This window comes from Trachurus trachurus, assembly GCF_905171665.1.
Source record: "Trachurus trachurus genome assembly, chromosome: 16".
NCBI classification, from domain to species: domain Eukaryota; kingdom Metazoa; phylum Chordata; class Actinopteri; order Carangiformes; family Carangidae; genus Trachurus; species Trachurus trachurus.
This window is the reverse complement of record NC_139902.1, coordinates 4,944,461-4,970,886: the sequence shown is the minus strand read 5'-3', so window position 1 is coordinate 4,970,886 and position 26,426 is coordinate 4,944,461. Positions and strand designations below refer to the sequence as shown.

Below are 26,426 nucleotides of genomic sequence, written 5' to 3'. Positions count from 1 at the left end.
TCAGGTAACTTCAGTGACTCCACAGTCTCAGTGTTCCTACAAGTTTGTATCATGCCTGCACTCACGTGTCTGACACTGAAGGCCTTCCCAGCCAATGGGACAGTGGCAGGTGTTGGGTCCAATGCACTCGCCGCCATTTTTACACTTTTGCAGACAGACGGCTGCAGCCGGAGAAGAGAGGAAGATGTTAACACTCCACATTAGCTTGGCTAAAAACATACTACACTGCAAACACACACATTTGGTTAAAAAAAACAGACCCTGTAATGCCAGGATCAAACTACACAATATTTTTGTCTTTCATGATGGTCACCGCATCAGAATAAATAATCACAGTGACATCAATTCTTGCCATGTCTTGGTCTGGAGACTGGCAACACTACAAGTATGACCCCAACCACGACCCTGAGAAAAGGAAGGAAGAAAAAAACAATCATGGAGCCTTCCTGGGTCTGGTGAAGAGTCCTTCAGAGAGAACATGAGGTACATTAACCAATGTGTTCACCTCAAAACCATTAACTTACACTGTGTACATCAAAGCATGCTGTCATCCTATTAGTCAACGTCAAGGTTCACTTAATAGGAGATGTTAAAGGGATAGTTTAACATTTTGACAAAATGGAGGCAAACGGTACTTTTGCCTTTCTCTCAAAACTCATCAAATACACAATCCAACAACTCCAAAACACTCTGGTGGACAAATTGTCACCTGCACATTTGCTATGAAATAATCATGTATAAGGTCACAACTTGTCCAACAGAGCGTTTTGGAGTTGTTGGATTGTGTATTTGATGAGTTTGATGACGAAAGGCAAAAGTACCATTCTCCCCCATTGTGTTAGCTGAGCAGCTTGCATCTCTGCCCCGCCGATCTAAAAGCAGTTTGCACTGACAATTAAAGGTAATGAACCTTCACCTATGACCATATTGGTGGCAATAGGCCAATTTGTCAAAATGTTGAACTATCCCTTTGAATGACCTTTCCTCAGGGAGTCATGGAGCGTCCTGGATGTAAAATCACTTCAGTTATGTTACACTACATGTCCGTTCATCGGGGGCCTGACACTGGAAATTTGTAGGCCATGAGAAAATCCTTTAAATATGGGCCTGATTTCTTGTAGTCTGATCCTGGCATAAGTCTGTGCACAACCCCTCTCAACCAAGAGCATCTATTATGTACATCCTGTTAAAACAAGGAGCTTTAGAAGGAATCATTCAAATCCATTTACCGCTACACCTGCTGTGTGAGTCATAATGACATTCTCACTGAAGATAAGATTAAATCCAATTTCCAAAAATGTATTCTCATTTATCTGAGTCAGTGAAAAACGATGTGGGAGGAGCTAAAGTGGTATGGAGCCAGAGTTTAAAGGTACATTGTGTAGGAATTACTCCCATCTAGCGTTGCAGTTGTATATCGCAAGCAACTCAATCGTATTTTTCATGTTGCATTCACGTGAAATTGGGCAGACGGACGACAGCCGCTGCACGTAACGGCATAAACAAGCCTCTATGTAAACAAGTGGTCCGTCAGCACGAGGCAAAACAATACACAAGACAATATGTTGTCATGGCGATGTTGTATTGTTTACGTGACCTACGTTTTACTGGCTTTCTCTCGACTTCTGTGACTAAAATGACATCTGGTTTGTTACCGACGGCCGTCTGCCCGACTGCAGGTGAATGCAGCATCAGTGTAACGCTCCATTCCTCCTCACTGCGTTACCGCGGTGACTTTTCACAGACGCCACCTCCACCTGAGCCGACAGCTCCGATCAAAAATAATCGATTTTTGTGAATAGATAACAGGAGAAGTTACACGATGTCCCTTTAATGAAGCTTCCCTAAGCCTGAACCAGTCTGAGCAGGTTTATGAACATCATCATCCTTCCACGTTGTTGTGTATGGATACATGGAGTCACTCACGTATGTTACACCTCCGCCCTCTCCATCCCGATGCACAGGAGCACGTGTTGGGTCCCACACACTTGCCTTTGTTCATGCACATCGGCTCACACACACCTGGAACACATGATTTTTTTTCCACAGTGTTTATATGGCTCGTGATGCATCTGGCGGCAGCCATTACTTCAGTAAGCCTGCAGTCCACTGTGCAGCCAGGAAACTCACTTACTCTTTTGACACCTTTTCCCCGTGTAGCCTTCGGGGCAGGAGCACACGTTGTTCCTCATGCACTGACCTCCGTTCTTACAGGGAGGGCTGCACACGGCTGAAACACAACAACACTCAACTATTGGCCTTCGTACACATGGAAAACAGATATTTGAACCTGACACAGGTCACGCTGACCACAGTGCTAAAGAAATATTGACAAAGTCTGCAACATCCAATCATCACATAGAAGGAAAACAGCAGTAACTGTAAGGTCTGCTCTCAGTCATCTGTCCTCTGGCTTAACTCTTGTATTATACAGTCAGAAAGCCCTTTAGCTGTGTGACCTGGCTGTGGCCTCTGACCTCTCTGTGTAGAGGGGAAGTGTGTGAGGTGAAGTGAATCTGCCTGCAGGGATCAGTGAATAATCACCGTATCACCGGTGAAAATAAACCCTCAGCACCGCAGCCTCTCATAAAAACTTTTAAAGGTTAAGTAGGCTGATATCATTACATGAATCATGCAGATGTTTCTGGCAAAATTCTTTAAATCTGAAATCTTTACATAAAACACAACAGGAACTAAAGTTTCCTATTGTCTAATAAAGATTCTCTTCATTAACTCTTGATCATTTCACAGTTCTCTGTGATGCAATTAAACACTCAGGGAAACTTGTTTTCCAGCGTTGGGAAAGTTCACTTTCAACATGAACCAGTTCAAAGTTCAGTTCACAAATTTTAATATTAACTAGTTCAGTTCATAGTTCATAATTCAAATTTTTTTCACGGTTCCAAAAATCAACTAGTTCTTTTTCTTTTTTTTTCCAATACGTTGCTGCAAGCTATTATTTTTGAAAATTATTGCCTCAGCCCATATAGAACCACAGGCAGCAATTATTTTATCAGTTTTAACACTGATACTACATGTCAGATTTCATCTTCGTATCCAATTTTGAATCCTTATCCAACCAGGGTTTACATTAGCATTGAGGGGACAGCCCTCAGAATATTTCCCCATTGTTGCTTTAACACATGCAGCAGTGTAACGGTGTTGCCAGATTGGGTGTTTTTTCCGCTACATATTAAGGCCTGTTTACGGTGTGTTTTAGCTGGGGTTTCGCCTGGAAGGCTCTATGGAAATCTGGCACACTCCTGAACAAAGTTATACTGTGAGAGAGCGCTGTTCAAAAACGCCAACGAGTTCATTAACGATCGTTCATTGAACGTGTTCAGTTTTCAAAATTATCCAATTAATTTACCAAAGAGTGACAGACTGAATAATAATCTAGAGAGGGGCCTCCATCATCAGAGATGAAGGGATTGGATCAGTTTGAATAATAATAATAAAAAAAGACAATAAAAGAACCAAGAAATGTCATTAACTGTAATTGGGAGTGGATTGGAGAACCTTCTTTGATCTTATAGTCATTGCAATGGAAACAGGCTCCATTTAAATGTCCTATTTCCTGCACAGCTCCCTCTCAGAGGTGGCTCAGCGGAGCGCTAAAACTCATCCCCCTGTTATGTTTATTCATGAGCGTCTCACCAATTTGACACTGAGAGCCGTAGAAGCCGGCGGGACAGGCGCAGACGTTGGGCTTCACGCACGTTCCTCCGTTCAGACAGACGGGGCGACACTGAGCTGCGGAGGACAAACAACTGGAGTCAGCCGCTCGCTTTAAGATCCCAGGTCTGAGATACGGCTTTGAATGTTGTACCTGAGTTACACGTCGGCCCGAACCAGCCGGGTTTGCATCTGCAGACGTCGGGGGAAACGCACTCGCCTCCGTTTTCGCAGTGCCTGTTACACACCACTGAGACAGACACGTGACTGTTACACACACACACACACACTCCTAAATGAAACTACAGAAACTCAGTAAAACCAAAAGAGAGAGACTGAGGTAAAGCATCAGCAGGGGAGACACAGAGTGTCTGCTCAGAGACTTCACACACACTATATCTACAGAAGGATGAAATATGTACATATTCCCCATATCTTCAAACTGGTGTGTATTGTGTATGCACATGTTTGGTCACCCCACTGGGCAAATGATATATTTTGTTGACTTTTGAAGTGAAGAGATGTAAATACAAGCCCTGCAGCGCCGACAGACAGCTTCTACTTTATAGCTGCTGAAATAAAGTCAGTGCATTAACATTTGAAGACGGGCTGATCCGTAGTGTGTTTGCTGCTGGGGATGGATTTACTTTCTTTCAATACAGCTGGATATAAGGCTTTAAGTTCCTGTGATGTGTAGCAAAAAGCCCCAGATTAAAAGAACTGTTAGACAGTTTGGGAAACTGGTTTCTTGGAGGAAGTTTGATGAGAAGATGATATGAAGCTCCAACTAGCAGCTCATTAATACAGCTTCACATTAGGACACACTCAACCTGTCTGTCTAATGGTCAAAATGATCTTCCCACCACCCTTTTGAAAGATCACATCTAGTTTAGCCCGTCTCCAGTCCTGGCCTCACTTCACTGGCTCCCTGGGCAGTTTAGAACTGATGAAGAAAATGTTATTGATATTTTTAAAGTGATAGTTCAACATTTTGGCAAATTGGCCCATTGCCATAATCCCAAACTCTGTCTCGTAACGTTCCGTTATTATCTCATAGCGTGGTGAATGTGCAGGTCACAACTTGTCCACCAGAGCGTTTTGGAGTTGTTGGATTGTGTATTTGATGAGTTTGATAAGGGAAACTAAGAAATCACATTAGCCTCCGTAGCGTAGCTCTAAGCAGCTTGCGGCTCTGCTCCACCGTTCTAAAAATAGCCAAAATGTTGAACTATCCCTTTAAGACTCACTTTCTCCCCAAGGCATTTAACTCAGGTCAAGCTGGACTAGAAAAATTATTTTTTTCATGTTGTATATGTGTTAACTTTTTTTATATGACCTGTATAGCACTTTGGTAAACGTTTGACTTGACTTGAATTTGACTTGTTTCTGTTATTTGTACAAAAAACTAAAATCTGCTTATTGTCTGTCATCTTTGCCATGGCAACAAGACTCTACAAAATCAAAGCTGCGTGTTAAGAAACAAGACAAATACACAAAGCCACGCTCTGTAGTTGTTAAACAAAATAATAAAACATGACAGTGAGTTTAGATGGTTTTAACTTTGGACAGAGTCAGACGAGCTCTGTCTGCATTTTCAGTCTGTATGCTGAACTAATCTAATCACCTGCTGGCTACAGCTTCATGTTATTATCACCATGTCACACAGTGACATCTGAGCTCATAGAAAGAAATCTAATTAGCATCAACTACTCCTATAAACCCCATACAGTCACTGTTTAATTTATGTTCCTCCAACATGCTGACTGACTGCACTGCTGTGACTAGGGATGGGTACATTGACATTTAAACCGATACTGTACCGATACTCGGTTCCTGGGAATCAGTACTGTTATGCAACGGTACCGGTTATTTGTGTGTATGTGTGGTAATTAAAACTATCTTGTTTATAAAAACAAATTTGTTAAAACTTCTTAATTTTGACTTTCTATTAATATGGTTAGATATAAACTAAACTAAGCTAAGCCTGCAAAATGTTTAAATCTTCAGAGTGTGCAGGGAGAGGAGGAGCAGTTCAGAGACAGAAGAGTTCTCAACAGGCCTGAAAATCAAAACCGAATGACTCTCGGGCTTATTGTTTTTTTTTGGGTTATTTCGTCTAGTTTGGGCCGAGAATTAATGGCCGTCAGGTCTGGGCTTCAACAGGTGGGCTTAACAGGTGTTAAAGCTCAGACCTGAGCCCAGACCTGACACGGTCTGACTCACTTCCATTACTTCTTGGCCCAAACTGGACGAAAAAAAAACAAAAAAACAGCAAGCCCGTGACTCATTTGTATATTTTTTCAGCCTGTACCAGTGCATCCGGTTGGGTTGGTCCGGCCGGCTTGGCCCGTTGAGACAGCTCCATTGTCAATGTGTTTGTGAGGGATAGAGAGGGAGCAAGGAGAGCCAATGCGCTGTTCGTCAGCCAGACAACTCCTGCACTATCTCACAGACATGAAGGTGCGTTCAGGTACCGAAATGTGGTACCGTTTCATTTTAGGTGAATCAATACTCTGTGTTCCTGTGGGAATTTGGTCCGTACCAATAGAAGTACAGAATTCGGTACGTATCCTTAGCTGTAACCCCATCACAAAACCATTATTTCACCACACTGAATAACATCTCACTGATTTCACATCTGGGTCCCACGTAGCCGTAGGGGCAGGTGCACAGGTTCCGGGCCAGGCAGGTGCCTCCGTGCTGACAGGGCGGCTCGCAGCTCGCTACGCGCCCACGCAGGGTTGAAAACGACAACACAAGGAGACAGGACACTCGTTGGTATTTTGTGAAAGATGCGTGTTGTATAGCATGTCAGACAGGTGTAAACAGGAGCTGGGCTTACCTTCCTCACAGGTTGGCCCGCTGTAGCCTGCACGACACTCACACACATTAGGTCTCACACACTTGCCTTGGTTCTTGCAGTCGGGCCGACACACGGCTACAGACGGGGAGAAGAAGTGACAGCTCTGATGAACACGGTGAGTGGCTCAGGTTAATGAGATGGATCCTCAGTCTCAGGTTTAATAGGAATGTGTGGAGCACTCCGAGGTCTACTCTGCTCAAACAGCAGGTGGGCTGCAGAGCTTCACTCAAGTGTGATTCCATGTAATGAACAGGCTTTCATTAAACAAACCCCCCCCCTCCCTCTCACCTATGTGACAGTTGTAGCCGGTGTAACCCTCTTTACAGGTGCACGTGTTCGGCTGAGAGCACTCCATGTTCCTCCCACACTGATACCTGCACACAGCTGAAACACATCACAGCTTTACCTGAGGATTGTTACAGCCATCATCATGTCATCACACACTGGCACATCACTGAAGGCCAGGTTACAGCTTAAAGGGATAGTTCACTCAAAATTGAAATTTTAGTGAGTTTTAGTTAGACTAAGGGCTGGGAGAAGCTTCAGAGTCCTCCGTGCCTTCTCTGAGTTACAGCGGGGCTCCGTGCAGCACTGCATGTCCATATGACGGTTGCAAATGGATACCACTTTTCTTCGTAACAAAAAGACAAACCAAAAAACATCCAAATACCTCCATAGTGCTCGTATGTAATGTCCATCTCGCGCGATTTGCGCCGGTGTCAGTAATCGCACTGACGCCGGTGCACATCTCGCGAGATTTGGACGGACCAGGAAGAGGAGCTTCCGCTGCAAACAAGCTTGAAATATAGACTTATTTAATTTTTTTCGGAACAATTTCGCATTTCGGGGCTTCAATACAAGACGGACATTACATACGAGCAGCATGGAGGTATTTGGATGTTTTTTGGTGTGTCTTTTTGTTACAAAGAAAGTTGGTATCCATTTGCAACCGTTACTATGGACATGCACTGCTACGCCGAGACCCCGTAACTCAGAGAAGCCACGGAGGACTCTGAAACTTCTCCCAGCCCTTAGTCAACATGAGGGTGAGTAGATAATGAGTGCAATTTGAATTTTGGGTGAACTATCCTTTTAAATAAATTGATTGATAAACTGTTAATCAACTAAGCAGGGCATTTTTCACACATTTACAGTTTAGTAATCACAAACATTGTGTGTTATTTGGATCTTGACATTCACTGGAGGAAAGAATTCAGGCTGTCTTGGGCTTTAAAGGAATAGTTCACCAAAAAATGAAATTCATTTTTTCAGTCTTGGTGGCTCACCCTCATGCTGATGAATACTCCGGAGTAGTTTTTTATTCCTCAAAGTGCATCTGGAGATCCGGGAGGCTGGTTCATAGACCAACGAAAACTTTACAGTATATGAGAAAAATAGGGCCCGACACAAAAACGCCCACAAAACTACACAAAAACCATGTAATATTCCTCCACACTGCTCGTCCACTGCAATCCAAGTGTCCTGAAGGGATATAGTCCAGAGTTTATCCGAAACAACATCATTGAGGCAGGTCCGGTCACATCCGCGTGTGTCGCCTGAATGCGAGAGTGCGCACCAGGCAAATTCAATACAGGACTGTGTAGGCTGTCAAAATGTCCTAAATGACGTTGTTTCGAGTAAACTCTGGACTATCTCCCTTCATGACACTTGGATTGCAGTGGACGAGCAGTGTGGAGGAATATTAAATGGTTTTTGTGTAGTTTTATGGACGTTTTTGTGTCAGGCCCTATTTTTCTCATACAAAGTTTTCTTCGGACTACGAACCGACCTGCCGGGTCTCCAGATGCACATTGAGGAATAAAAAACTACTCTGGAGTATTCATCAGCATGAGGGTGAGTCATTTTTTGGTGAACTATTCCTTTAATCAGCCTGATGTACCTGCAGAGAATGCTACAACTTAAAGCATCTACAGTACAAGAACTTTCATTCTGTGTTGATTGTGGCGACCCCCCTGTGGAGAAAGCAGTAATGTTTTGCCAGAATGAAGACCAAATTTCCCATGAGCTCTAGCGCGTATTGTCGTAAAGACGCTTATCTGACTTGTGCATGCCGTCTCTGGTCTGAGTGCTGTAAATTGTTTCCAGTGGACCGACCCAACCACTGCCTCCCAAAGGTATAGAGTAGACTAGTATTTAGAAACAGCTTATATTCCCACCGATGGTCACAGGCACCAGCAGTTAAAAGTTCCTTGTAGTTGCTTTAATGTAACTTAAATATCATGTAGATCCATTTTATCAGTTAATTAGAATTCATGATTTAGGATGTTTAAAAGCAAAAATCGAATTTAACTTAAACTTGGATAATTACAGTGTGAAGCCACCACTGCTTCCCTGAGCTTCTGTAGCTCGTTAAAAGAATTTCTCTCCAGACACAGTGAAGCATCAACAAGGCAGCATGAGTGGAGATTGCTCCCAATAAAGGTAATGTCTCCTCGATGTTTTAAATGCTACTGTAGCTGCATGTTGAACTGATTCATGCCTGAGTTAATAAGAAAAACATCTGGACGTAACAAATTCCTAAGTTTGTGGGTTTCTTTCTCCGCATTTTAATCTCAATTTTGGACGTTTCATGTTTCCCTGTTGGTGAAACAAACATCAGCAGATTGAAGGAATCGTTTCGGAGCCTTCAGACTTGCAGTAGGAATCAACATTATAGTGAAATCATAACAGACATTTTCATTCAATATTCATTCACTACCTCTGCATGTGACTCCGTCCCCTGTGTAGCCGAACGGGCAGCGCCCGCACCTAAAGGACCCGGTGGCGGTGGGCTCACAGGGCACACCCGGGAAGCAGGGGGAGTCGGCGCAGGTTACGTGGTGGGACGAAGACCCCCGTCTGACCCCAGTGGTGAGGTCAGGGGTCAGCTCCGCCCCACTGGGCTGCCCTCTAACCACGGTGGGAGCAAACACACTGACTGCGGTGTGATTGTGTGGGCTGGCTGTGGCCTTCCTGTCTGTGGGGGAAACTCTCCTGTTGGTGGAGACGGTGGCCTCTGGTCTCATCCTCCTGTCAGACGGCCGTCTGGAGGAGGCGGGAGACGACGAAGAGGAGGAGGAGGAGGAGGTGGGAGTCGTTTCCTTGCTGGAATCTGATCTGGTGAGGTGAACATGACCATCTGCTCCGTTGGTGACTGCTCCCTGCCCTGTAAAACACTGGAAGTTAGAGGATAAGACTTAAAAAATAACACAAATATAGACAAATATAGTTTGTCAGTAATACAACACTCTAGACTCAATCAGGCTGCGATGACCTTCAGTTTTTGTATTTCAAAAGTAATGAAAAAGTCACAAAACTACTTATTTAGTCTGAAACAGAGATATTATCTGAAAAAGAGATATTATCTGAAAAAAAAAAAAATGTCTTAAAGAGGAACTAAGCAGGATTTCTCCCGTGGCTATGCTACATTTTGTAATTGTGATAGTTAACTACATGACTTGTGACTTGTTACGAGTGACAACGGAGGCTCTCTGCCTTCACCTGGCGTCTCACGGCTGAAAACCAACCTTGCAACATCAGTGTAGTACCTGGTCGCCACCCCGGTGTCCCAGCTCTCATCTCTGCACACCGCGACACAAATGCGCTCCGTAACCCCAAATCTTTTGTTCATGACGGTTAAGACTAGGGATGGGCATTTGAAGAAATCTTTTTGATCGATCATCGTGAAAATTAACGATCAATTACCGATTAATCGTTATTCATATTTAAAAACAGAATGCGTGTGGCTATGGCGTGTGCCAGTAATCCAGGGCAGTCCCTGTGAAGGAAGAAGGTCAGACAACAACCTATACGGACGTCTGTGTCTGTGTGCTTGTGCTTCACCTGTAGGGACAGTGCCGACACCGGCATTAAAAAATAAAAATAAATTAAAAAAAAATTAAAAAGCACCATTGCGCTGCCTGGTTCACCTGCAGCTGAGCTGTCAGAGCAGCTCTGCTGTCCCTCTCTCTCTTCAGCCTCGTGTTTGGCTGCACTTGTAGGCTACGAAAGAAATCGCAAGCACTTGCAAAATGTGAAAGCCTGTGTTTTATTGTGGCCAACACAATACACACCGTGATCACAGGAGCACAGAAAAGAGCAACTAACTATGCAGGATATTTACCTTAAGTTTCATTTTAACCTTAGTTAAACAGCATCGGACTAATTGTGATGTTAGATAAATGACTTGTAGCTTGTAACTTACAGAGAGAGTGTAGGCTCCTTCCACACCGCTGCTGAAAACCAAACCTGCTGATCAGAGCGGGCGGAGCCGCGGTGTCACAGCTCACGTCTCTGTTGCACCAAGTCCGCGACACAAGCGCGCCCCGTCATATTTGAATGATTTCACTCTTAAACCATGTAATAATAATAATAATATGGAGTCTATTGATTGGTTGGAAAAAATAAAACCGGGGTTTATTTCTCCATAACACCATCTGCCCTCTACATGATCCCTTATAATAAATTGATAAAAAAATGAACGGGATCGATAAAATTCTTAACGATCAATAATTGATCATTGATTAATCATGCCCATCCCTAAGACTACACAAAGAACACACGTCGTAACATTGTATATGTTATGTAACGTTATCCAACGCTCCATTTCTTGATTTTTCGCCGGCTTCGTTGTAAACAAATGCACATGCCTGAGAGGAGCGTAACCAAAACAGCGGAAAAGCGAGCGGACTTGCATAGTTCCCCTTTAAGTGTACAGCCCATTGTAGCAAAGAACACGGTCACTACTGTCCATTCACCAATATCCTCAACCGTTGTTGTGCTGCATGTTTGTCCGTTCCCATGGAGACCAGGAGGACAGGGTCCACAAACGAAGCCTGCGGCGATGTGGACGCTCTCAAAACACTGAACCCCAGGGTGACACGGCCTCCTGCCGCACAGAGACACACCCGAGGGTCTGGGCCTCGGTGACACCTGCGGTACTCTGGATGACGTCCCGGCTTTGGCGGAAGAACCTGTGTTACCTTGGTAACAAAATGATGAGAGAAAACTTTAACTCAACAGGAATTTTTTTTCCCCACACAATTCCAGGCAAATTCAACTTGGGGCTGTATTTTCCTATCATTTTAGGTCTTGTAATGGGAAATTTAGTCTAAAAGTCTAAAAGAAGGAATCTGAAGATTTTCAGTTTAATTGCTCCTGTTTTGCGGTAGTTGTGTCTGTCCCCGCATCGCCACGGCAGCAATGAATGGGAGCGGATGGAAGTTCCGCTGCTTAGGCTGTTTACATCCCTCAAAGTCGCAATTTTTTTCCACAGACAGCGTCAGATGGAGACTCAAACATGCACCGAGAAGTTTATTAACTTCAAGCAAGCCGACATGTTTGTAAAACTCGATCTAATTCAAAGTCTCGCGGAGTCTCGTGCGAGATCCAAGTTGACGCGCTCGGTGTGTTTACGTGCAGTCGGAAGCTCCCGTTTGTGTCATAAACACATTAATATCAACTCTTGACTTGCTTGAAGTAAACAAACTTCAATTGGAAAAAAAATGCGGCTTTTAGGGATGTAAACAGCCTAAGCAGCGGAACTTGCATGCGTTCCCGCTGCTGTGGCGATGCGGGGGAGTCGGACAGACACAACTACTGCAAAACAGGAGCAATTAAACTGAAAATCTTCAGATTCCTTCTTTTAGACCTAAAATGTTAGGAAAATATAATAATAATACAGCCCCGAGTTGAATTTGCCCGGAATTGTCCTTTAAGCAGCAAAAAGAAATACACATGCAACATGTCATACAACATACAGTATAACCCCCGAATCCCCTATTATGATTATTTTCTAGTTCATTCCATTTTGATTTGATTTGATTTATCTGATCATCTTTTATTATTATTTTTACATTATTTTTATTTTATTTATTTATGTTTTATCTATTTTCTTCTCCTATCCCCGTTTTACCTGCTTTTGCTTTTTTATACCCATGTGTTGAATATCTATTTTATAATATTTTATTGTAATCTATTGTTATGATATCAGATGCACACAATGCTTGTCATTGTCATTGGATTTGTCATTGCTTTAAAAGGAAACAATTAAAAAAGTATGAAATGAAAAAAAGAAAAGAAAACATAACATGAAACAATCACATAGAACACCAACCAACAGGCTTCCCCTATTAAACTCAACAAGAATTGTATTATGTATGTAGGGAGCAATCAGTCAAAGAGTTCACCAGCTTCCTTTAGAAAGCGAATTTCAAAATAAAATCTGAGGAGGAGGACTTACGAGTGCAGTGTTTCCCATCACCGCTGTATCCGTGTGGGCAGACGCCACAGGTGAAGGAGCCCAGTGTGTTGTTACAGCTCACTCCAGGGAAACAGGGGTGAGACACACACTCATCCACGTCTTCTCTACACGTGTGGCCTGAAAACACAGGAAAGGCCAGCTGGTATTTCATGGAACTATAAAAGCTATAAAACAAAGCGTTAAATAAATGTGCATACAGTATATGTGCATGCACCTGTCATTCCAGGTGGACAGATGCAGGAGAAGGAGTTGGGGCCATCAATGCAGCGGCCCAGTCTGCAGGGGTTGGGTTTGCAGTCGTCGATGTCCACCTCACACTTCTCCCCTCTGAATCCATCCTGACACACACACAGGTATTCCCCGCTGCCCACAGCGACGTTGAAGTTGGTCACACAGGAAGCTCCGTTCAGACACTCACAGGGACGCACGGACACCTGGGAGAGACAGGACGTTGTTGTGTAGCTTAGAGGGCAGACAAAGTTAATACAACTGAGTTAATATACCTGTGTGTCTTGTGTTATCCCGACCTTTTGTTTTAACTATGGTGCAGAGATGCATCATGTTTTATAAGAAATTGTCAAAATCAATCAATCAGTCAATCAAGGTCTTTCCTGCTCTCTGCAGTGTCCCAGCTGCACTTATCACTACTGTACAGAATATGCCCTCTAATTTCCATATTACAGTTTTGCATAGTTTTTGCATTCAGTAGCACACAAGGTCTGTGAGCTTTAGCACTGTGTACAAACAGGAACAAGATACAAGATATGATACAAGATCTAAGACCTAGGGCTGTCACTTTTTTAGAAAAATTAGTTTTGAACAAATTTAAAATGACCCGTAATTCCTTCAGATAAATTTGAGTACTCCCCTAAATCATAAAAACGCGTCAGAATTTGTTTCTTTATTAACTTCACAGCATGTCTAACATCACATTCTCCCCATTCTTCCAGCAATCACATTTGTTTTTTAACAGCTGTATAAACTAACTTCATGTCACTTCTCCCTTGCTCTCAGTAAAATAAAATAAAAATCCTCTTTTCATTCCTTGTGAAAATCAAAGTCACACAGTACTACAGTATTTATAACAGAGAGCACAGAGTAGGATGAAATCCCTGAATCGTAAATGTCAAATCACTGACAACACTGAAAACAGAAGGAAACTCTGATAGCTTTGAACTAAAAATGTAGAGAGGTAAAACATACTGTAAAACCAAAAGTTAAGCCGAACGGCCCCACTTACAGTCATTTCTGATATTATTTGCCAAATTTTGTATTTACAGTATTATCTGCTGACGATAAACACACGGATAGTCTGATGTGCGTATGCAGGCACTGCAGCCCACATGTCCAGCAGGTCATTACCGCTTGAATATGAACTTTTCACCCCACGTTCGAACAAATATTCAAATATCGAATATTCAAATATGGAACAAAAAGTGACATGCCTACTATGAGGTAAATCAAAGGATTATGTCCTGTCAGCATTGCATTGTGGGATGAAAGTGTCCATCAACATCAAACTAGAATAAGTCTAACAGATTCATTTATGTACTCATTGTCTTTGATCTCGACTGTACTAACCACAGTCACGTTTCCAGTACAGTCTGATCTGAGTTAGTGACGCAGCAGCTTTAGTAGAAAGTAAGGTAACGTCATCTCCCTCTGGTGGAAGGAAGCAGCAGTTACATCAAGGGAGAACCAGACTGACCACTGGTTTGCTGCTTTTGGACCCGACAAGACTTTACTGAGCTGCCAGAAATAACAGCCACTAAACCCTTACTCAAAATAAACAAGTTGAGGTGCTGTTAAAGTGTTTCAGTGCCACTGCTGCAGTGACTGTGAATGTGCAAAGCAATAAATGTTTGGAAACCATTATCCATCATGTATCCCTATACTACTATCAAATGTCCATAAATGATCAGAGGATAAAACAATGGTCTATTCAGGCTTTCGTTTTCATTATATTTTATCTTAATTTTATTGTATTATTTATCAAACATACAAATCACTCACTTAGACCGTATTTATCTGACAAAACTCATAATATAAAGAATTTTCAGGTGACAAAAACAATGCAGTACCTGCACAGAGGCCCTGGTCTCAGCGTTACAGTCGTCCGTCACGGTGAAGTGGAACGTGTGTGTGTGCCCAGCCTCAGCCGTGGCCTTCCACTCCAGCAGACCGGCCACAGACAGAGAAGCAGCTTCGGGACTTGATATGAGAGTGAAGAGAACGGCCGAGCCCTCTGGGTCCTCGGCTTGTAGCTGGTAGATGAAGTTCTCCCCCTGGAAGGAGCCAAGACTGAACGGCAGCGGCTGCAGCACCGGGGGCAGGTTCTCTGATGGGGAGTTGAAAGGAGGGAAGATGCAAGTGGGTAAATAAACATATAAATATGTGAGTGATTGATGGACTGGATGAAAATGTGCAAAACATGAGTTTGGTAGGACCAAAATTGCAGTTATTAGATGTTGATGTGTTAGTTCACTGAAGATGAAAACAGACAAGCAGAGCAGTTTTGTTACGAGCTGAAAAAATACTTTGCATTTGCCTGGTAGACATGTTGACAGAACCAAGCCTAAAATTGATTGTCATGTACATCATATAGTCTTAAAGGGATAGTTCATTATCCCTACAGTCATAGCAGTAGGTTCATTAACTTTAATTATCGGTGCATGTTGTTTTGAGATCAGCGGGGCAGAGACGTGAGCTGCTCAGTGAACACAATGGAGATGAATGGTACAGGTCCACTGTCCCTCATCAAACTCATCAAATACACAATCCAACAACTCCAAAAAGTTGTGACCTGCACATTCATCACGCTTTGAAATAATCATGTATAATTACCGTATGTAACATTAGGACACATGAAGCAAATACTTGGAACTTCTTGCGCTTTTGAAATCACTCCGCCCAGCAGCCATGTCTGGAATGTAGTTCCGGCTATTCATTTGCCTCGAAAACAACTCTGTCTCGTAATGTCACATTATTATTTGGGCTGAAATCTGACCATAAAATCAGATCAGTGCATCCTTAACTTTTACAATCTTACTTTTCTAATTTTAACTTTTGCACATTTATGTAGCATGTACGTTGTATTTTGTAATTTTCATCACATTTGTTTAAAAAAAAAGCCATCTATGCTATCAGAAAATCATCATCCATCTATGCTATCAGAAAATGATGAGGGAGAGACAGGCAGCAGTGTATTACATGTGTCTTTACCACAAGGTCATGGATGACGAATGCCTGAGTCAGAACATATCATACAGTAAAAAGTAATTTTGTCTCATGTTAGTTGTTAATGTAAAAAAAAAAAAGCTTAGAAATAACTGCTCTCCTTTTTCTGAACCATCAAATATCATCAGCCTCAAAAATCAAGAATTGATCAGCTTCACTCTTTTAAAATATGAATGAATATCTGATTGATGCATGTGCGATCAAATGAGCATGTATTAATGAGCAGCTATAATCGATAGTCACCACCTTGTCCTGTCATCATAATCCTTCAGCTCCTGTCAGGTTATTTCTGTCCCTGGCTGGGATGGCAGCAGAGCACCGTTTGACCTACTTTAAGTTGAAGAAGTAAAGTTGGTCAGAAAGTGTGACGATGAGGTAAGCTCTCCTCATGTCGACGCCGGGGGACTGAGGCAACTTCAATGGCTCCAATCTGCACAGAGCTGCTGACAAATTATCCAAACAGCCCCGAGCGACCGGCAGCCACAAAACTCAGCGATGGCTATCCAGCCTCGGCTCCACGGAGACACTGATGGCTTCAGTCTCACACAGAGCCGGGTCCAGTTTACACCTTTACTGTGAACGCGCTGTGAGACAAACCAGATTAGAGACACGCTGACGTTCTTGTGTACATACTCTCTGCTGTGGACCACGTGTGTTTGGACGAGTCGGGCCGGCATGCGAGGCAAGGGCTGCTGGGATTGGTCTCTCCCTCGCTGTAACACAGACCGCCAATGCTGCAGGTTTTCTCCTGGGAAGCAGAGAAAATACATCATTCAAAAGAAAAAAAAAATCAGCTCAGTGTTTATGTTTTTCTTTTCTGGAACAAACTGCCTTTCATAACACGAGACATGTTGTTTGGTGACCTGCCTCTGTGAGCTGCACAGCACAGAACGTGGCACCATGAGAACCAGAGGCCACGTCTGAATGTCTGAAACATTCAACACATTTGGTTTGAGGAAAACAAACCTAATTGTTTCCTGTTTCAGAAACCTCACACATTCAGCTACACTGAGTTACAAGGAGTTCCCAATTGCGTGATAAATGTTCACTCTTCTACATGGTTGTAATACTTATCAAAAACCATACATTTATTTAGAAAAAACACTTAATTATATGAAATAATACAATTCTAGGTAGGGATGGGTACTGAATTCAGTACTTTTATTGGTACCGACTAAATTCGTATCGATTCATGTGAAGTCAAACGGTACCACATTTCGGTACCTGAACGCACCTTCACGTCAGCGCGAGTATATGCGACAATTTCGCAGAAAGCTGTGTCGCTCACACTGGTTGTCTTTCATGAAACGTCAGTAAATCTGTGTGTAGATTTGCACATGAAAGTCCACGCTACTACTGTAAAAGCCTACACCGGATTCATGAACGGTGCGGGTGTAAGATCATGAATGCCCACCCATCGTTAATTAACAGCACGCCCCCGGTGATCAGCAATTAGCATAGATCAAAGTCATTTTGGGTGAAGTGGAGTCCAGAAAAAATATTTATTTAATTATCTTCTATTAGTAGTGGTGTAACTAGGACAGGTAAATCAAAGGCGTGGAGGGAAGTAACAGATGTAGTGAATTAAGTATCCTTGGTTTAAAGAACCATTTAAGAAGTAAAGCCAGAATAGTTCGATATGAAACATGGAAAAAAAACACAACTACAGAGCTACAGCAGCCACGGGAGGAGGAGGCTGTTCACAGCCTCAGCTGTAGAGGAGCATGGTTGTATAAAACATCTCTCTCTCCAAATATAGCTAATCGTTTGTTATGTTTCAATTACGTGTTTTGAAGGCATCGGCATATTTTGAACAATACTTTTTTTGAACAGTAATACAAATTAAAATTGGAATTTCCAAATGTGACAAGCAATATTTCTGTGCATTCCTACATTTGCACAAGCACTACACGCAGTCAGGAGCAGGTGTAGACTTTGTGAGTAGCTATCTATCTTAAACATAAAATACTCTTAAAGGCTGAAGAGTTGTGATATTGTTGAGAAATAAATATATTTATTTCTCAACAATATCACAACTCTTATCTATAAAAAAAATTGTCAAAACTTAATTTTTTTAATAGGTAAATTAACTTTAATACCACACATACACACAAAAAGTACCGAAAACGTTTACCATTGTATACTGTTACCGATTCACAGGAACTGAGTATTGGTATCGGCTCAAATGTGAAAGGTACCCATCCTTATTTCTAAGTCATCTTATCCTATATATATTTATATGAGTTGAATCTAGAAATATCCAACGTTAACATCACATTACAAAAACAACACTGCTAATTAAGTTAAAGCTTTAGTATTTAAAGTATTTAAAACCAGCTGCTAAATCTTGTTTGTTTTCCTGAAGCCAAACAGAGAAGTGAATGCAGCATCTGATACTGATTTAAATCACAAGCTGCTTAAACATTTATTTCATCTAAACCTTCAACATGCCTGGCAAACATTTCCTCAAGTGGCCAATCCGTCTGTCTGTCTGTCTGTCTGTGAGTGAATATTTCTCTCAGTTAAATCAGGTTTACAGTAACAGTCAGACACTCACCATTAAATCTTTCAGAAGCCCGAAACAAAATGTTGTTTCAACTGTTTAACTGTTATTTTTTTCACTCAGCACTTTAAAAAAAAAAGTTCAGACATCCAGTCTAGTCTGAACCTGTTTAGATGGAGCTTCAGACAACATGTTGCAGTGAAAGGTTTTAGGATATAGGCTGGGAGCAAAACATATCTGTGGAGATGTTGCCACTTTTTTGATCCGTGCTTCAGATTAAACCCAGGAGGAAGTCTTACCCTCAGGGAGCAGAGGACCTCTGCATTGAGGCTGCAGATCTGACAGGCTCCGTCGTACAGAGTGAGTATCTTGGCGTTGCTGTAGCTGTAGCCGTCATTAGACACCTGCCACCGGAGCAGACAGAGGTGGTTACTGTGGATCACTGGGAAAAGGCTTTAAACAAATAAACTAAACAGTCCTCCAAACTTTCTAAATATCTAAACATGACGGGAGGACACTAAGGTCCTCCTCAGTGATAAATGATCTCATGTTTACCAAATGGAACTGCAGGGAGAAATGTTCCCTCGTGCTAATTTCTTTTATGCATTTTGCTGACGGGTGAATCAGCCAATCTGTGCTGTTTCATAGTCCTGGGTCTATTTTTCTACTGAACCCAGTTAAAACAGGAAAACCTCCAGCTGCACTGTGTGCACCCTTTCCACTGCTGCAGCCAAAAAAACACAAACTAACTTTCACATCTGTCTGCTTCCAATTACTCCAGTGCAGATTTACTGTGGGAGCATTCTGACATCTTGCAAAATATGAATAGAGTTTCATATTTATAGATCGCTCTGAGAAGGACCCCAGGATCAGACAGGGGGAAGGGGGAGAGAAGAGGTGAATAACAGCGAGTGGATGGATTGATATTTCTTTTACAGTAGTTTCACCAGATGTGACTGACTTTGATCTGCCAGCGAGCCAGCGGCCTGTTTGTCACTGTCTCCGGGTCCAGGCCTGAGGGAGTCCCGCCGTCCTCCAGGGGGAGCTGGCACTCCAGAGCTGTAACGTCCAGAAAGGTGGCCGGGACGAACTGGGGCTCAGCCAGAACCCAGTCTCCATCCACAAACTGGACGGGGGAGACAGAGTAGGAGGCAGAGGAAGAGACAAACATTAGAGATAAGAAGAGGGAGGGACAGAGGAGAGTGAAGTAGGAAACAGAGGCAAGATGGAGAAAGAGACAAGGTAGAGTCAGTTAGGGCACACTCACACTAGGGCCAGTTGTTCTGTACCGTGCTGAAGCACGAATGCCCCCTGTATTGGGAAAATACACTCTTGGAGGTTTTTCCTTATATGGTCTGTACTGTATTTTAGCTTTTCTCTGTGCATTCTATGTAAAGCTGTTACAAGGGTTCAAGTCTATGTATGGTAAAACCTTGAAATGTATGTTTAGTGTTGTGACACTTTACAACCCCCCGTGGCTGTTTTTGTTACACTCAGCACGGTGCCAGACCATCTAGGGGGAACAGCTGTCAGGAAGTGACGTATGTACTGACAGCTGTTCAAGTGATGTGAGGTGTATATAAGCAAGTTCTGTGTCAGAGACAGGGCGCATCTTTCCAACTGGTGACTTAACTGTTGCTGTTCGGGAACGCCCACTTGCAAGTGAATAAACTGGCAAGACGTTCATCTTGTTTGCGAGTACTCAGTTTGTGAAAGTTCCCACTACAATTTGGTGTCAGGAGTGGGATTTCCTTGGCGTGAGTCGGTATTGGACTCAGGACCACCGGGAAGAGTGCACGCCCAAAACCTCCCCAAGAAAAACTGGGTAGAGATGTGGGACCCGGAGGGACTGAGGCCGTGGTCGACTCACGGCAGGAAACCTTGGTGGAAAGCAAACAGGAAGCGTCTTTCTGGTCAGTATTCCACTGTGATTCTCAGAATGTCGAACTGATAAACAACAAATTATGGTTATCAATTACGGTTCTGTAGTATGATCAGGGAAGACTTGTGTGTAGGGATTTAGTCAGCCTGGGGCACTAGGACAGGTCAGGGACCGCTAGAAGACGAATCACCTTGGGATTCCACAGCCTTTGGCTACTAGGGCAGGTCAGGGACCGCTAGGGAATTGCCTAAAGAGGCCTCAAAAAGAAAACGGGTTCTAGCCAGGGGCTACTAGGGCAGGTCAGGGACCGCTAGAGAAACTGCCTATAGGAAAAAAAAACTAAGGGTTCTAGCCTGGGGCTACTAGGGCAGGTCAGGGACCGCTAGAGAAACCGCTTAGAGTGGTACCACTAACAACAAAGGAGCAGTACTGAGTAACACGCCTATCCATGCACCAGAACCTGATAGAGGTGCTCCAAATGTATGTTACATGTTGTGGAATTATGGGACTGAGAGTCATAATCAACTGGATGTCTGGGTTGCAGAATGTGGGTTTCCTGCTGGAGGAAGCTTTAGTATAAAACAACTAACAGAACGCTAATGGAAATTGCAAGAGAAAGTATGAGTTGATAAAAAAAAAAAAAAAATAGGGAAAGAAAGTCACAGGCAGGGACAGCAGCCTCTAATGTGTTTGTTCAGTGTGTTACATTTAGAGACGTGGACTTGGACTCGGCCCCACCTACCGGCAGTCGACATCTGAGACAAATACCACAGGGGTCCTCCAGCTCCTCAAGCCAGACACCACCAGCGGCTCCGGGTACAAGTTCCTCAAAATCAGGATCAACTCTGACTTTTTGACCTTCTCCACCAGCACTTGAGACATCCACAGCTGCTACGTCACAAGCAGACTGGCCATCCCCGCAGTCTAAACTCCGGGGCAAGTACCACCTGTCGAGGTCCACCACAATGGACTAGTCCCCTGCACCGGACAATCAAGCAAATAATGATAGCCAGATACTGCAAGACGTACAAGACAGTATCAACAAGATACGGGCATAAAGAAGAGATACTGTGGTGATGAAGGAGAAGCAGGACATTAGACCATCACTTCTGATGGGACATTACAATTCCCTTTAGTGGAAGTGACAAATGACTATGGGAGTTTCCAGGACGTGTATAGACAATGGACAGTGGCAGATATGAAGAAGGTTGTCAAAGCCTCCCACAAGTGATCAAGGTGGAGAAAGAAGAAATCATCGATAGACTCATGATGACTCAACACTATGCATATGACGCCTGGTCCCAGAGGAAGAGGCAGAGGCCGCTGACTGAGAGGACGAGGACGTGGCAATGGTTGCTGCAATTGTGGAGCATGAGGACACTGGGCCAGAGAGTGTCCTCATCTAGGCGACAACTACCGTATGAGAGTGTTGACTGACTGGAGGAGGGGTCGAGGACAAGTGCCGCTACGTCTACAACAGCATGTGAGAACACCATTACACAGACACAAACACCTCATGTACAGCAGCAAGATCAATTAGCTAACAACATTACCAATCACAGTACATACACGATGTTTACGCATGATGCATATAAGGTGATGCCTAAGCTAACACTAAAGGTCACAGGCCAACCAATTTCATTTTTGGTAGATTCCGGGGCAACAGAATTAGTAATAATGGAGAAAGAGCTAATTACTAAACCAAAGATGAGTGAGGGAAAAATAATAAAAATAAATAAATAAATAAAAAAAAAGTAATTTCTCCTTTCATCTTGTTGTCCTATAAGGGTTGGGACCTTATGTGTGTGTTAGGACTCACTTTAACTGCAAGTAAAGAGGGTGTAGAAATGTCTAGACAATGCACACTATTAAAAGGCAGAGATCTATACCAGTGACACAAATTAAAAAAAAACAAATAAGTACTTTTAATTGCATGATTCATTTTTTCTATAGGGTCAGATTCAGAGTGTGGTTTAACAAAGAGCAGGAGGGCGACATTCTGCAAACAGATTACATCTATTGGGATGAGAGCAATTGTGCTATAGGAGTGGTATTACCTGATGAAATACAACAAACATTTTACCAGGTTGCCAATTCAAGTCCATATATTCCAATAGGAGACACTGAACATGTACAGGAGCAGGTTCTGGAGGAGAAGATGCAGCAGTGGATGCAGCAGTGGATGCAGCAGTGGATAGGGCAGTGTAGGAAAGACCACCGGTGGCAGAGAGGAGGAAGTGAAGGAGTATTTTACCATCCAGGCCTTAAAAGCGTATAATTGTCATTGTAGTATACGTCTTGACGCGCGCAGAAGTGTACACGTTATTCTCACAGAGATTGATCAAAGGGGCAGTGCTTAAAAAGTAACACCAAAGTCATCTTTCCGCCCCTGTAAAGAACAATATCTTTTGAAGCCAGAAGTAATACAAGGCATGACACTAGTGTTTGAGTCATTGCTTGAGGCTGAGATCATTGTTCAATTAGAAAAAGTAGAGATGCTGGCCAGCCCGAAGAATGGAGGTTTGTTCAAGACCTGCAGGCAGTAAATTTAACGGTGCATGCTCGAGTACCAAATGTACCTAATCCACATACTATTTTATCACAAGTTCCACCAACAAGTAAATGGTTTTCTGTTATTGATTTGGCAAATGCTTTTTTCAGTGTTCCAGTGCATAAGGAATCACAGTACTGGTTTGCGTTTTCTTTCAAGGGGAAGACATGGACGTGGACTCGATTACCCATTGGGTATTGTGAAAGTCTTACAATTTATAATGCTGCCTTGAAAGAAAACTTGGACAGTCTGGTGTTTTCCAGGTGGAGGTGCATTATTGCAGTATGTGGATGATTTGATGATTTGTTCCGCAACCAAAGCAACTTGTTTAGAGGACATTAAAGTAATTGAGACATTTAGCATGGCCACAAGGTGAGTCTAAGTAAATTACAATTCGTTCAACCAAAAGTGACCTTTTTGGGACATGTGATCACAGCTGAGGGTAAAGCTCTCTCTCCCAAGCGTATAGTTGCAATTCAAAATATTCCTTAACCTCTCACAAAGAAACAAATAATGTCTTTTTAGGAATGACGTCATATTGCAGACAGTGGATTCCTGATTATGCGGAAATTGAGGCTCCACTCTCTGCAATGATACATGATAAAGGCCTGACTGCGCATCAGACTGTGACTTGGACGAACAAAGCTGAAGAAGCCTTTGTTTAATTGGTAATGGCTTGAAGACTACTCTGACTTTATGACTGCCTGACATGACTAAACCATTCACACAGACGGTGGATGAGAAAAATGGGTTCATGACAATACTGATACAAGAGCATGGAGGAAGACCAAGACCAGTTGCTTATTTCTCTTCTAAACTGGATACAGTGGGGACTGGCCTCCCGCTGTGTTTAAGAGCGTTAGCCGCAGCAGAGAAAGCAGTGCTGGCATCACGGGATTTAGTAGGATACCAGGATTTGACTCTTTTGGTACTACATGTTATTTCTTTTATTTTGTTGGAACAGAAGACGGCTCATCTGTCAGCAGCCAGGTGGTTAAGATATCATACTGTTTTGCTTGATATGCCTAACATTACGGTGAAGCGATGTACTATGCTTAACCCTGCTACTCTTCTTCCTACAGAAGGTGACGGAGAGCCACATGACTGCCTTACAGTTATTAATGAAGTTTGTTCTCCTAGGCCGGATCTACAGGATACACCATTGCCCAACGCGGAATTGGAGTTGTTTGTTGACGGATCAGCCTCACGTGATCCAGCCACAGGCAAGGTGTTAGCAGGATATGCTGTGGTAACACAGCATGAGACCTTAATAGCTGAGTCACTTCCAGCTAACTATTCAGCACAAGCAGCAGAACTTAAGGCATTGACTGAAGCATGTAAATATGTGATAGATAAAACAGTTAATATCTATACTGATAGCTGATATGCTTTTGGAGTTGCTCTGGATTTTGGAGTAATTTGGAAGAAGAGGCAGTTTCTTACATCTGTGGGTAAGCCAGTGGCTCATCATCAGCAGGTGGCTGAGGTACTGGAGGCTGTTCGGTTACCCAAACAAATTGCCATTTGTAAATGTGATGCACATACTAACACGTCTGATTCGGTTTCACAGGGAAATGCGAGAGCGGATTCAGCTGCCAAGAGGGCGGCAAGGCTGTCTCTTAAGCCACCACAACTTGTGTCTGTTTCTCAAGATGTTGTAACCCCCACAATTGATTTACAGGAGACACAGGGTAGAGCCATAAAAGAGGAGAAGGCTCAGTGGAAGAAGGCACAGGCATGTGTCAAGGATGGAGTATGGTATGGACCGGATGGTAAACCTTGTTTGCCTAAACATCTTTTTCCTGCTTATGCCAAGTTGACACATGGTCAGGACCATGCGTCAAAGGGGCAGATGTAGGTAGACATAAGCAGGTATTGGTTTACAAAAGGATTTTCAACATTTGCTCAGAATTTTTGTCAAAAATGTCTTGTGTGTGCAACACACAATGTGGGTATAGGTCAACAAATGCACACCCACCACCATCAATGCCATTTGATCATTTGCAAATGGATTTTATTGAATTAACACCTAGTGACAGTAAGAAATATTGTCTAGTGATTGTAGATATGTTTAGTAAATGGGTGGAAGCCTTTCCAGTAACTAAAGCAGATGCGAGTGCGGTTGCTAAGTGTTTAATTAATGAGATTATTCCTAGATGGGGAATACCTAGGAAAATAAGCAGTGACAACGGTACACACTTTGTAAATGTGGCTTTGACTGCAGTAGGTGAGTATTTGGGAATTGACATGAGAACACATTGTGCTTATCATCCAGCCAGTGGAGGAGCGGTTGAGAGAGAGAATGGCACTTTGAAAAACAAACTTGCAAAATGCTGTAAAGAAAGAGGTCTTACTTGGACAAAAGCTCTTCCGTTGGTCTTGATGTATATGCGGGGAAGAATAAGAAATAAATATGGTCTTAGTCCCTTTGAGATATTGTTTGGAAGACCTTTGAATACGGGGATAGGGCCCCAGAGAAAACAATTGCCAGACATCGCAATGTATGAAGATGAGATGTTGTGTTATTGTGTACACCTTTCCACTGTGCTTTGTGATTTTCACAGACAGGTGAAGGACGCTTTACCACAGGAGGCGAGTGGATACCTGCACAACCTGAAGCCAGGAGACTGGATCGTGGTGAAGGATTTCAGAAGAAGAGCCTGGAAATCACTGAGGTGGCAGGGACCATACCAGGTGCTAATGACCATAGCATCAGCAGTGAAGACCACAGAGAGGGCTATGTGGATACATGCAAACCATTGTAAGAAGATTCCAAGAATAGACGGCATCCCTTCTTCAGCAGACAACCTTGCGGAGCAGTGTCAGACAATTGCCAAACAGTTGTGTGGGAAAGTCCGGCTACAAAGGGGAGTGTACACCAGGTACACTCATCTCAAACCCGGTGAAGAAATCAACAACCCCACCAATTTTAGGGCAAGAGTTTGATATCTGTGAAGTAGGTTTAGCAGAAAGATGATATTCATACAAGGGAATCCATTATTCAATCTAACTACAAAAGATGAAGGATGCACCCGTGAAGCAATTGAATTCACAGGACATGTTAACATTCAGAAGCCCAAGGGAAGACGTCAGTGGGCGACATCTAAAGAAAGCTGCAAGAGACTTGCACCTGTATACATCAATGCAACATACTCCAATGTATCGGACAAAACCTTTCGTTGTTGGGACATGCTTTGTGAAGAAAGTTTTGGCCCACAATCATGGCCAAACATTCAGAATGTGACACCAGTCGAAGCGCAGACGCAGATACCAACACAGTTTATGGGACTATTAAAATGTAATACATGCCTTACAGGATAAATGAAACTCCAAATGTGTAACTTTGATTCCTGACAATACAGATAACTTTACCAATGTAATAGAAGCTCTACAAAACATCAGAGATGATTTTGGTCCATCAGATTCAGCAGGTTACAGTTTCAATAATTGGCT

General features: G+C 42.9%; 1 protein-coding gene across 1 annotated transcript in view; it reads right to left on the bottom strand.

The window, feature by feature from the left end:
• vwde (von Willebrand factor D and EGF domains) overlaps window positions 1–26,426 on the bottom strand; it is a gene marked incomplete at its 5' end in the record, with an annotated part of 48,845 nt that overhangs the window by 1,696 nt on the left and 20,723 nt on the right. Inside the window, 16 exons of the mRNA XM_083989144.1 lie at window positions 66–161; window positions 1,927–2,022; window positions 2,135–2,230; window positions 3,658–3,753; window positions 3,830–3,925; window positions 6,303–6,398; window positions 6,518–6,613; window positions 6,827–6,922; window positions 9,258–9,704; window positions 11,296–11,520; window positions 12,780–12,917; window positions 13,015–13,234; window positions 14,882–15,138; window positions 16,671–16,785; window positions 18,840–18,944; window positions 19,502–19,666. Coding sequence (XP_083845270.1) covers window positions 66–161; window positions 1,927–2,022; window positions 2,135–2,230; window positions 3,658–3,753; window positions 3,830–3,925; window positions 6,303–6,398; window positions 6,518–6,613; window positions 6,827–6,922; window positions 9,258–9,704; window positions 11,296–11,520; window positions 12,780–12,917; window positions 13,015–13,234; window positions 14,882–15,138; window positions 16,671–16,785; window positions 18,840–18,944; window positions 19,502–19,666 — 2,440 coding nt within the window. The remainder of the gene's footprint in view (window positions 1–65; window positions 162–1,926; window positions 2,023–2,134; window positions 2,231–3,657; window positions 3,754–3,829; window positions 3,926–6,302; window positions 6,399–6,517; window positions 6,614–6,826; window positions 6,923–9,257; window positions 9,705–11,295; window positions 11,521–12,779; window positions 12,918–13,014; window positions 13,235–14,881; window positions 15,139–16,670; window positions 16,786–18,839; window positions 18,945–19,501; window positions 19,667–26,426) is intronic.